Below are 12,636 nucleotides of genomic sequence, written 5' to 3'. Positions count from 1 at the left end.
GAATGAATGATCAAAGCTTTTTTTAAAGGTTTGGTGGGCGGTGCATGAGCTGTATTTACACTGGGCCAGCCCCGCCCTACAGCAGGAGATAGAAAACTGTCTGTGGGCCGGTGGAGGGGATGAAACAAGTGGAAGGAGATGTAGCAGACAGGCACGCGTTTCTAACTCGCACTGCTCCACCTCGTCGGCTCCACTCCTCTCGCTCCTCTGTAGCATCCTCCCTGTGTGTGCACGGGCGATCATTTTGCGGCGCTGCGTCGGAGCTTCATGGCCGCGACACTCGCGATGAGCGGCGGCGGGCAGGAGGATCCCTTCTACCCGCTGCAGAAGGCGACTCTGCCCGCTGGATTCCCCCTGGAGGACTCGGCGTTGTTCGGCTTGGACTGCAAGATCGCGGACGCAGACAAGGCTGGGCAAAGCGACTACACGCAGGTAAAGGCTTAGAAATTACACATTAGTGATGCGTTTCATTGAATGGGCGTGGCAGATCGGTTGTAGATCCATCCAGGTTGTTTTTTTGCTGGCCTCCAAATATCAATCGGCCTATGTGCGTGATAATCACCACTTAGTTTTGCACTATTTGCGGTAATAAAAGGAGCAGGCTGCAACCAGCTGGACCTGGAGCCGAGCTGCTCCGCCTGCAAACGCATTCACCGCATGTTTTCTATGCCAGCCAGTTGGCCACCAGTTGTTGGTCTCCTCTCCTCTCCTCTCTCCACCCCCCTCTCACCATCATACCACGCTGACAACAACTGACTCCAGCTTCGGACAGAAAGCTCCCGGCAACTCTGTCCCCCCAGTTAGCAGCAAACTTGTGCAGCAGAGGAGAACAGCTGGTCGGATCAGGAGCCTAGAAATAGCAGCCCATCCCCAGTACAGCCTGCTGCTGCTGCTGCTGCTGCTGCTGCTACTGCTGCAGCGGACAGGGAGGCATGGGTGTTTCCCCATTCCCTTTCATGTTGCTGTTTCATCCTCTGCTGCAGGGCTTCTCTAACTTTTACACCCGCCTTCACATTAACAGGAATTAGGCCAAAAAGCATGAACAAGGCATTTGTTGGCCACCAAGTTGCTCACTTGTGATGCCAGTGTGATCAAACATAGTCTGCTTTCTTTATTCTGTTATCATAACTGCAGTTGTGCAGATTTCCTAACGTTTTATACGAGAGGATCTGATTTCCATGGCCTGATCCTCAACTGTTGGACTCGCAGCCGGTGGGTTTCTGAGTTCAGCCTTGCAGCCAGAGAGGGAATGTGGCAACTGCCTATTGATGACTACTTGATAAATGTTTCAGCGGTGACTGTCCTATCAAACCTTTGTCTTCTCAGAATAGCGCCTCAGAATAGATTCATGGTGGCTCACGAGGAGCTGGATACATTATGTTAACTTTAAGACCGTGAGATGTTTCTAACTTAGACTTTTGTTTGTGTTTTTATCAACAGGCAAAGTGTGAGATGGACAGGTATCTCTCGCCTCAGTCTCTGCCCCTTCCAGCTCAGCAGAAGTCACAGAGAGACAGCACGCTGGATCAGTTCTTCGCTGGTGATCACACCGGGGCTCCCTACACCCTCAACATGAATCTTTACCTCCCCGACGCTGCCTACCTGAGGATGGGCTTGTGTCAGCAGGTGCGGCCCCCTCAGCACCAGAACCCCACAGGTCTCACCCAAATCAAGACAGAAACAGCCTCCCCGTGTTTCTCCCCCAACGTACAACTACACTGCCCCAACACGACGCCCTCTAGTAGCTGCAGCACATCTGGGCATGGCCCCGGCAGCATTGCCATGGAAACCTCAGCCATAAACATGACGTTAACAGGGTTACCGGACTTCACCAGTGTTTTTAACCAGTCAGGAGGCAACCGCGGTGGCGATTCAGTGCCAGAGGTGTTCATCAAACAGGAAATGTCATCGCAGTTTGATGCTCTCCACCATCACGACAACAGTGGCTCGCTGTTTCAGCTACTAAACTCCGGTTTGGACCATCACCATGGCAATGGTATGGAGGCTCAGCATCAGCATCATCATCATCACCATCACCATCATCAGCAGCAGCAAATACAACACACTTCCACTTCCACAATCCACACGCCTTTCCATGACTTGCCTGTAGCTTCTTCTGCGTCTCAACAAGAGCAGACTGCAAAGCCTGCCTACTGCAGCCTGGGTGGCAGGGCGTACACACATCCTCATGCTCAGGGGCATCCCCATTTCCTCCAACAGCAGGTGCCCTACCTGCCGCCATCTCCGCCAAGCTCGGAGCCCGGCAGCCCTGACAGACAGAAGGAGCTGCTCCACACCATGTCCCCTCCGCCCTCATACGCAGCCACCATCGCCTCCAAGTTGGCAGGTAGCACCCCTGGACTCGGCCCCGGCCCGGGACCGGGCGGCTTAGCTCTGCCCCACACTACAGGTCCCACGCCAGTCCCAGGCCAAGCTGCAGGCCTTCCCCAAGCACCTGCAACAACCCCAGCCCAAACCCCAGCTCAGACCACCGTGCCTGCCCGCTACAACCGGAGGAACAACCCGGACTTGGAGAAACGACGGATCCACCACTGTGATTACCCAGGTTAGAACAATCACACAGGTACACACTGTACATGCTCATTCATGTCACTGGTGTGTGTGCGTGACAGGTAAATATCTGGTCACTTACAGTACAAAGGTCAGCCTCAAGAGAACCAGCTTTATTTTAAGACGCCCATGCATTTTTTAAAAATTATATGTTGTGTAAGGAATGACTTTCCCAGGCCTGTGACTCACGGTTTGTACTACAGCCACAGCAGAGCTGCTTCTTCTCTGGAATTAAAATATGTTGGCAATGAGAAACATCAATCACTGCCTTCCAATTAACTGTCTGCATAAAAAACTACAATGCATGTATCATCTCACCTCAAACGACTCGGGCACTGTCAGCCGTGAGCTCTCACACATTGCTGTGGCTTTAAAGTCATCGCTGGTATGATTGTGGAATGAACCTGTATGTTTGTGTGTGGGAGTGTGTTAATTAGATAGACGCTATCCTTGAGTCATTCGATATATTTTTTTTTTTCCCCCTACGCATCTTTTGCACACCGTCACACTTTAGATTGTTGGCTCTGATTGCAGTTGTACGATGTGCAGCTACTTGTAGGACATGTAATGTCAACTAGCCTGTGGCAGCGTGTAAAATAGGCTTAAGCGGAGCCTCCTGCAGCGTGTCACCACACGTCTAACTTTTTCAGAGTCACATGGAGCAGATCCATCACAACCACATAAGGACGCATCCACACTTCACCCATGTGTGTGTTAGTCACACTGCTGCAGCTGTTTATGAAGTGCTATCATTTCCCTGTTTAAAGCCTGAATGAATCTGAGGGATAACTTTTTAAATCACTGAAAATACTAATGACCTTTCTGACATTGTAATCAAGACTTTGTGTATAAGATAATGTGCAGAAGATCACATAATCCTGAACTTAAATTATATCTCAATTTTAATGTCAAACTGACAGGTGCAGTGAACAGAAGTATTCTGTGCAATTAGTTGAATATGTGTTCTTGTAAATACACCAAAATTTCAACAGTTTTTAAAACCAGATATGACTCTGTGTGAGCCACTTTCCAACGCAGTCACGTGTACTTTTTGCAAAACATTTACTATATCTCATTCCAAACAGCCTCTGCTCTTCATTAGTTCACATTTCCAGCATACCACAGCTCAGTTTATTGGGTGAATACATATCTGATGCATGAATGATTTGGATTAACTCCTCTGTTTGTGTTTATCTCCCTGTCTGTCGTCAGGCTGCAAGAAGGTCTACACCAAGTCGTCCCATCTGAAAGCCCACCTCAGGACTCACACGGGTAAGACATTCCTCCAATTAATGCAGCTTTTTTAAAACAGGGACCCGTCCAAAAAAAAAATGCCGCTGCCCACACACGACTCGTATTTCGGTATCTGCACTGGCACCGTGTTGCTAGGCAGAGTGTTGTGTTCCTGGCATGTGTGTGTAAAAGTATCCTACCCCATTCCCATCCTCTGCCCAATATACTATTCCATCAAAACAGGTGGAAGTGACACACTTCTGCCAGGGGATGACTCTAAGACTATGTGGTCAGCGCGAGCCGTACGGTGCCATCTCTCCCAGGATCCCCGTGCCTGTTCAGACATCGACGTTTAAATGCTTTAATGTGCCTGTGCGGCTTGTCCGCCACTATAAATACATACAAGATCTGTCTGCGGGGATATAAAAATATCTTAGATCGTCTTGTTCCTAATATCTCCACTGTGTGCACTTCAGATTCCTTTCTTTCTTTCCCCTTTCTTTCAATCTGTCTCCCTCTCTCACATTTAGATTTGAACTATTAGTTTTGGATGAGCAAAGTCAACAAACAAGCGCTTAGGTGTTGGGCCCCACCTCGCTCCAGCTAACAAAACAAAGCTTCTGTTGATATCTACACATTCCTCTCTCATCTGGATACACACAAAACTCACTCTTTGCCACTTTTACGATCCACAGTTTTGTTCCCCTTATGAATCTGAACGGCTTGTTCAGAACATCGCTGTGGGTGTGCGTGCCTCGCATTTCAGTTTTGGGAACATGACACGACAATTAGATCTGGCGTCATTCATGCTGCAGGCTGATTGTGGTTATTGCAGTTATTATAGACCACAAGATGAGGACACGACACGTAAAGAGGGATGTAGCAGCAACTTCCTTATCCTCTCTGCTTTTGTCAGTCTCACTTAAGTTATTTTCTCCCCCCTTTTTTTCCCCATCTATCACTTTCATTCATCTAATCATCCTCATCTCTGCTTTGTGCCATCCTCCCACCTTCAACCCTCCCTCCCCATTTCTATCTTTGTCCGTTACTCATTCGACTTCTCTTATTCAGCTGCTTGAATGCACACTTATGCTCTCATACACACACACACACACACACACACACACACACACACACACACACAGACACACGTCCACACACACCTGTCAGTAATCTGTATGAGATGATTCCTAATGCGTTTGGGTCCCCGTGGGAGTTCCCACTCTAATCTCCATCAACATCCATTACCCTGATTGTTTGTGTGTCTGTCTGTGTGTCTCTGTGCGTGTGTGTGGGTACATGTGTTTGCGAGAAGTGAGCACTCCTCCCGGTTCACTCTTTTTTTCCTGTCTTTTCTTTGTGTCTCCTCATTGTGTTTAGTTTCAGGTGTGTGTGTTATTAAGTTTGGTGACGATGTGGTTAATTTCGTAACGGGATTACGGCTGTTGTTTTAGCGATGCTGCAGAGCCTGCTGTGCTTGTTTAAAGGGCCAGTTCACCCAAATGAAAAAAAAAAATCTGATTTTTTACTTACCTCAAATTATATTAAGTATGCAGATAGTTTTAGATTTTATTTGTCCAGCTTTTGAGATCTCCGTCTCTTAGATTTCTGCTTCTACGCCAGTTTAATGGAGGTGAATTAAATTATGTTAATGCATAGAGCTCTGGAAAATTACATTTAAGCTGTTAAACAGTTTTTTTTCTTCCCAGAATTGGCGTCTTATTAGTTTGAAGAAGCCACAGAGCACAAAATAGTCAACAATTTTCAGCAGTAGCTCCAATGCAGTGAGGTTTGTGGACTGTCCAGAGTCATGGGGACAAGTTTCTGGAAAGAGACGCTGTTTATGAATTATCTGACATTTGCAGGAGAATTACAAAAACTCATATTTCTCACCCTGTTTTTGATTAGAAATATGTTAAATAGATGTTAAAAGAAGGAGAAACAGACGACACAGACCATTAGATTCCATTATGGTTTGCTCTTACAGCACAGTGGCTCTTTTTTAAGGCACTCTTTAATCAGTTACACAGAGAAGCAAATGCATTTGTTAACTTCAACAAGAGATTATCTCAGCCAACCTTTTAAATGCAAATAAAAATGAACCAAAAGAAAGGAGACAAACCAAAGGTAGAGGAAGAAAAGGGGGCAACATAGCAAAGCAAGACTCAAGTTCCTTACAAATATGGCCATATTTCTTAAAAGGTCAACTCCATCTGCGTACTTATGCAGGTTTTTCAAATCAAAACGCCCACTCAGCCGTTAGCAGGAAGCAGTGACGCAGGTTAGACCGCTGTGGGTTAGTTTAGAGGTCATGAAATGGGGATGTGTGAGGTACAAATCCCTGCTTTACCTTGCTGTCAGACCAGAGTTGCTGGTCTACGGCTGCCTCAGTCGGTTAGTTTGTTGTGTAAGTGTGTGATCTGTACTAACATGGCATCCACAGCAGCACATTACTTAGTGTCCTTGCTGGTTAGCGGTGGTTTGGGTTCAAATGCAGAGCTCTACATGAGCACTACAGAGGGCACGGGCACATGAGGACTGTTGAGGCCGGGGCTCAGTTGGGGTTTCATGCGAACGTTCAACAAAGAGTTAAAGAATGTTAAAAGAATAAAGCTGATTAAAATTTTCTCTAAAATGTGTTAACAGGCTGAAAGAAATGGCCCCAAAGGCACTGGCAAGGTTGGATTTGGGTTAAAACGCAGCGCTATGGAGGATACGGGCACATGGAGACGTTAGGGGGTTAGAGGAATAGAGCTAAATCAGAAGATTTATAACTCACAATTCTTAAAGAAGGCTTGACTCTGTCATTAAGAGCCACTTTGGGTGGGCTATGGAGTTTATATGAGCAGCGTAATCATGCTGAAACCTACATCAGGTCATGTGGGAAAAAAGTCCTCGAAGGTATTAGGAAAATAGCATTTTGACGCCAACACATACGTACTTCAACAAAATTTGGACGTTCAGATCTACATAAATACACAAGGAACAATAATGGGAACTACTGAATAATATTAAAATTTTAAAAAGAAGACAAAAACACAAATAATGTAACCACCGTTTAAGCATCAGTTGTTACCAGAGCATATAGAAATGCCAACATGCATAAGTTACATAGCTGTGCTTCCCTGTAAAGTCTGTCTGTGGGGTGTTATGTGCTCAGGTTGTTTAATTCTCTTAATGTCACCAATGAAATTCACCTGAGTTGTGTTTGGGCGTCGGCAGAAATGTCACAGGCAGATATCTCCAAACCTGCACTAATAAAACCCAAATTATCTGCATGGGTAGATTCTGCTAGGTGAACAAATCCTTTAATCCCACCTTTGGGCCACTGGACGAGGGTGGCGGTGGCTGTGCATCACAGTGTGGACGGTTGGGCCTGAGACGGAGCCGAGGCTGCAGGAGACAGGTCACACTAGTTTTCACAAAGTGCCTGTGGCTGCAGCTGAACATTATTGGAATGACAGAGTGACAGAGACAGACTACATCTGTCAAAGAGAATTGCGCAGAGGCAGACAATGCAGACGAGGTGGCCGTGGGAAACTTGTGCAGCGTGTGTGCCTGATGAATGCCTGTGACAGCGTTATGACTGTAACTGGATTTTTGTGTAAAGCCTGTTTTCCCAGTTCCTCCACCCAACTGTGTGAATCACGTAACGCTGGGAATTAGCGTCAGTTTTAAAAATAATCGGCGTCATCAGTTCTCACAATCACACGTTGACACATCTCTGCTGTTTGATAGAGAACTGGAGATCAGGTGATCAAGCAGGAAATGCAGTGCTGCTGTTTGCTCATGTTTTTTTTGTCCCCAGAGAGCAGCTGTACTCATTCAGACTCTTTTCTCTCTTCCTGCAGGTGAGAAGCCGTACAGGTGCACGTGGGACAGCTGCGACTGGCGTTTCGCTCGTTCGGACGAGCTGACGCGCCATTTCCGGAAGCACACTGGCGCCAAACCCTTCCAGTGTGCCGTCTGCTCGCGCTCCTTTTCCCGATCCGACCATCTCGCCCTGCACATGAAGAGACACCAGAACTAGCAGCGTTTACACACACACACACTGACACACACACTGACACACACATACACACTACGAAACACACGAGCACTATCTTGACACACATGACGCACTCACTCACATCTCCCACGACAACGTTACAAGCTGCCCGATGACACCACAGCTGCTCCTGGTGCTGCTATCCTGTGCTGAGACGGTACGATAGCCTAACAGATGTGTTGCTCTTAACCCAGAGTGGGACGATTCAGAGGTTGTAAAGTTAGAAACACAACGGCCAGATGAAGTTTCTGGTCCTTTAACCTCCAGATATAGATTTCTTTGGATGAATACAAAGAAGAAAAATAATAACAAAAAGAAAAATGGTAGCTCCAAAATGTGTCTCCAGTCCATTTGGACTCTTGTGTGACTGGAATGAAAGCACTTACCACTCAAAACTTGTACATCTTTTGTCTCTGTCCTAACATAGAACTGGCTTCATCGTTTTCTTTTTTACAAAAGGAGAAGCTTTTGTTTGCAAAACTAGTCAAGCCAAATCATTGTTTACTCCTTGGTTTGTTCATATAACTGGAAAATCCAGGTTTTATTTTTATTTTTTTCAACCAAATCCTTCGGTTTGCACTAGAATTGGTAATCTGTGTCTGAGCCTTTTCGGCCCATGCATCTCATTCACCACTGGAACGATCACTATCACCACTGGACTGAATCTCTGTGAACGCCACACAAATCATTGCTGTTCAGATATTAAAAATTGAAGGCATTTATACTCTGGAGAGAGAGAGAAGATAGTGCAGGAAAAAAGGAGGGAGGGGTGGAGATGAAGAGATAGAAAGATTTTTGTTTTTAGAGAGAGGAGGAGATGTGAGGATGACGGAGGAACGGAGGAAGGTGGATGGTTGCTAAAGAGCAGCAATTAGGTAATGAATTATTCATGTTGTCTTTTCCAAGCCGAGAAATGTAAGCAGAACCCAGAGACAGATCCCAGAATTCATTCAGTTAAAACAGAATTGACTGTATTTGATGCACAAGCTTGAATTAAGCATCTTTTAAAATCCAATTACTGTACATCTGTCTCATCCAGCCTCTTTTTCTTTTACTTCTTTAGAAATGTTTTAACCAAAGTATCATTTTCATCATCGACACCTTATTAAGTGCCTCCTCTGATTTATGTGTTGTTGCTCAGTGGTAGCAGAGCTGTGATCAACGTAGAGAGACAGTCCTTTTAAACACATGGTGCTGTTTTTTTATTTCTTAATCTATTGAGATCTCTAGGAGAAAAAAAAAATCCTTTTTAAATTACAAGGTTTACCCATCATTCATTGTGATTTAACAGCTCGGCTCAGGCCACCTCACGGACATCCTCTTTTTTATTATCAAAGTGACAGTCGGTCCTTCCTCTGAGGGTTTTACCTCCCTTGCTCTGTACACAACTAACTTGCGATGCGGCTCTATCAGTCAATCGAACATGGACGTAATGTTCTGTTCGAGGATAAGTTCTCATTTTTTTCAAGTCTTTCACAAAACAACATGCTCACATGTTCATTGCAAGGTTGCTTCAAGTGTTCCTCAAGAGCTCAAGAAGGAGTTCGTCTTCCATCACTTGCATTGAAATCATTCTAGGAACTGATCTCAGTAGGACGAGAGGAACAGTTGCATCAATCAAAGACTCTAATGTAGGGTAAGATGGAGGACGATGCCCCCTTTAATTCCTCTCCTGACCAACAGATTGTGCCAAATTGACTCTCAGTGCATGAATTGCTTTATGCTCTAGTGCAGGGTGCTTGAAGTTTTTACGACTTAGGTCAATGTAGGGAGCTAGCATATGACTAAGGGCCACTGTCCACTGAAATCGCTAACTTTAGCTCAAAGCACTAGCATTGATGATGGAACGTAATTTCCGTGACACTTGTGAGGTGCAAGTTGTCATCTCTGACCTGACAGACGCTTGTTAGCAGTTAGATGCAGTCATCTATGTATTAAACAGGGCTGCAACTATTGACTATTTTCATTGGTGATTAATCTGTCGTTTATTTTCTCAGTTAATTCTCTATCAATGGATTAGTTGTTTGGTCCAGAAAATTTCAGAAAATGGAGAATAATGTCAGTGTTTCCCAAAGCCCAAGATGACGTCCTCGATTGTCTTTTGTCCAAAACCCCAAATATTCAGTTAACTGTTGTAATGTAAAGTTTAAAAAAAAACAGAAAATATTCACATTTATGAAGCTGGAGTCAGAATTTTAACTTTTATCTCAAAGAAAAAAGCAAAAAATGACTCAAAGAGATGAATAAGTTGAGAACTAATCAATTAATCGTTGAAGTATTAAATGTTCGCAATTAACAATATAGTATTTTGATTGAAAGCAAATGATTAAAATATAATGCAAGCATTTCATGTCATGTTCTGGGATCGTACAAAATGTTTCTGAGGGTGGCCTCTACCCTACGTAGCGCACTTTGAGTTACAAAGCTCTAGTGAATTCTGATATTCCATCCGAACAACAATACCAGTTGTTTTTTGGCGACCCTTTGCGGCGTTTCCACCAAGTTTTGTGGCACCAAACTTAACTTTAATGGCACATTGCTCATTTCCCAGCAGCATTTTAGCAACCGAACTTGGGTGTTTTTCACCGACACAAAGCAAAGCGTTGAGAGAAACAAGGTTTAACTCATCTGCTTTAAAATAATATCCAAAGGCAACATATCTGTGGGTTGCAGAAACATACAATACGAACATTACAAGATTTTAATTTTTGTGCTGTTACAACAAAATTGGCAGCTCCACTGATATATTTCTGCCAACAGTGTGTTGGTTTATGCATCACCATCCTGCACACACTAAACTCACATCCAAACATGTTTTTATTTGACAGTAAATTGACTCTCTTCTTAAGGGTGTGCTTCCCCCCATCTTACCCTGCATATGAACATGAGAGTTGTTTTAATGCAGACTTGAAAACATGTGATCTTGTCCTTTAACACACACTTGAGTGTCCACTTTGACGGTGTGATCGAGCCTGCGCCTATAACTGTATTTGTTCATTCACTGCAGGTAGCATAAAGATAATATAGCACTGTAATGTATCATGGTAAATCTGACTATTTATTTGATTGTGTAGAAGTGGGGGTTGTATCAGATCAACCGTCTTTCTCCCCAGCAAAAATGCCTTAATGTAAATATATGCACTGTAAATAACTATTGATTTGTTTTTTGTTTTTGTTTTTTCCTCTTTTGTTATTATTTTGTAAACAAAAGGGCAAAAAGAGGAAAATGCCCTGCATCCAAAAAATATTTGAGCCTTTTTTTGTTTTTTCTTTTGGTTTTGTTTCCTTGTCAAAGATATTTTGATGCCATTGTTTTATATATTGTCCTTCCAACGACTTATTTTGTAGATTTGTTTTCTTCCTAGGTAAACGTTCCAAAGACAAAAGTTGTTTTTTCTTCAACTGAGTGAAACCGATCCTAATAAAGTCAACTGACACTTTTACAGACGGGCTCTTGTGCTGAAATTTATGTGGAGATTTCTTCTTTTACCTGCAAACAATGAGCGAATTTCAGGGCTCAGCTGTGGCAAAATATGTGGTGCGGATAGTTTTCTGGCCATGAGGTTTTTATTAAAGCAAAATTTTTTGAAGAGTAAGCCATGCTGTGCGGATAGAGAGTGTGTGGTGCATTAAAACAAGCCTCGTCAAGGGCTAAATGAAACAAATGAGACATAACCGCTTTAATCTCTTAAAATCTTAAACATTTTTCTGTGGAAGTGCTGATCCTCTGTGTCTGGGATTTTCTGCGGAGACATGCTTAAAAAGTTTCAGCAAAGGGAGGTAAGATGTGGAGGAGAGGCGAAGTGTTCTCGTCCGGGACCTGCGAGTAACCTGCAGCACCCTTGCTGATCAACAAACAATAGTCCTTTGATGTCCCAGCAAGAGACAATGGACAAGAAAATAAATTTGACCACCACTCAGGGACCGGAGGGGAATCCCACTGCATTGCAATGGACACACACACACACACACACACACACACACACACACACACACACACACACCATATGTTCTTGATTTAAGTCATAAATGTGACCCAGGGTCTGTGTTGTAATCTACCTCAGATGTCAGAGAGAAGGGAGGTGGAGGGGAGAGAGTGAAAGAAGTGAAATGCAGAACAATCTAAACAAAAGAATCTCTGGGGGGAACCAATCAACCACTTCCGTCCTCCTACATCTCCTCTCGCTCTCCTCCTCCGCTCTTCTTATTTAATTTCATTTTCTCTCCCTCTCTTTGTCTTTCCATGCACCGTATCCCCCCTCTCCTCCCCGGTGGAAAGTATTGTATGAAAGTCCAGGGGCGCAGCTCCATGGGTCAGAGTGGAGACTGTTCTCATAACCTGCTCCGCTCCTCATCGTTTCCCCCTTCTTTTAATCACACACCTCGTCTCCCTTTAGTCCTCCGTGCTCCATCTTTGCCTTCACCTAAAACTCAGAAGGGGGAATTTTCATTTCAGTCATCTCCTCTTTTCTTATCTCGATTCCCCCTCTTGCCAAGTCTTCAAAATTATGCGGAATATATGAAAGTGTCGACTTGCAGGTGTATTTCCGAGTGTGAGAATATTAAAAAGTTAGGATGAATGTTCCACACACGCACACTCACACACTCACAAACACGCACACAGTGGTGATGAGTGAGTGGGAGCTACCGGTTCATGTTTTGGATCAACTAAATTAATGTCACACATCTGGAAGAAGGCTCCTGCCTGCTCCACCCTCCGCTGTGCTGCGTTGGTGTGATTCCCAGTTTCCCTTTGTGTGTGTGTGTGTGTATGTGTGTTTGTG

At 44.4% G+C, this 12,636-nt stretch overlaps 1 protein-coding gene across 1 annotated transcript; it reads left to right on the top strand.

Annotated features, from left to right (window-relative positions):
- Nucleotides 1-68: 68 nt before the first annotated feature.
- On the top strand, nt 69-11,294 carry klf5a (Kruppel-like factor 5a). The gene is made up of 4 exons (XM_050071918.1): nt 69-432; nt 1,441-2,566; nt 3,784-3,843; nt 7,656-11,294. The coding sequence occupies exons 1-4, from the start codon at nt 268-270 to the stop codon at nt 7,832-7,834; spliced, it is 1,530 nt and encodes a 509-aa protein (XP_049927875.1). The 5' UTR covers nt 69-267; the 3' UTR covers nt 7,835-11,294.
- The last annotated feature ends 1,342 nt before the right edge of the window (nt 11,295-12,636 follow it).

This window comes from Epinephelus moara, chromosome 19, assembly GCF_006386435.1.
Source record: "Epinephelus moara isolate mb chromosome 19, YSFRI_EMoa_1.0, whole genome shotgun sequence".
NCBI classification, from domain to species: domain Eukaryota; kingdom Metazoa; phylum Chordata; class Actinopteri; order Perciformes; family Serranidae; genus Epinephelus; species Epinephelus moara.
This window is presented reverse-complemented; position numbering and strand designations above follow the sequence as displayed.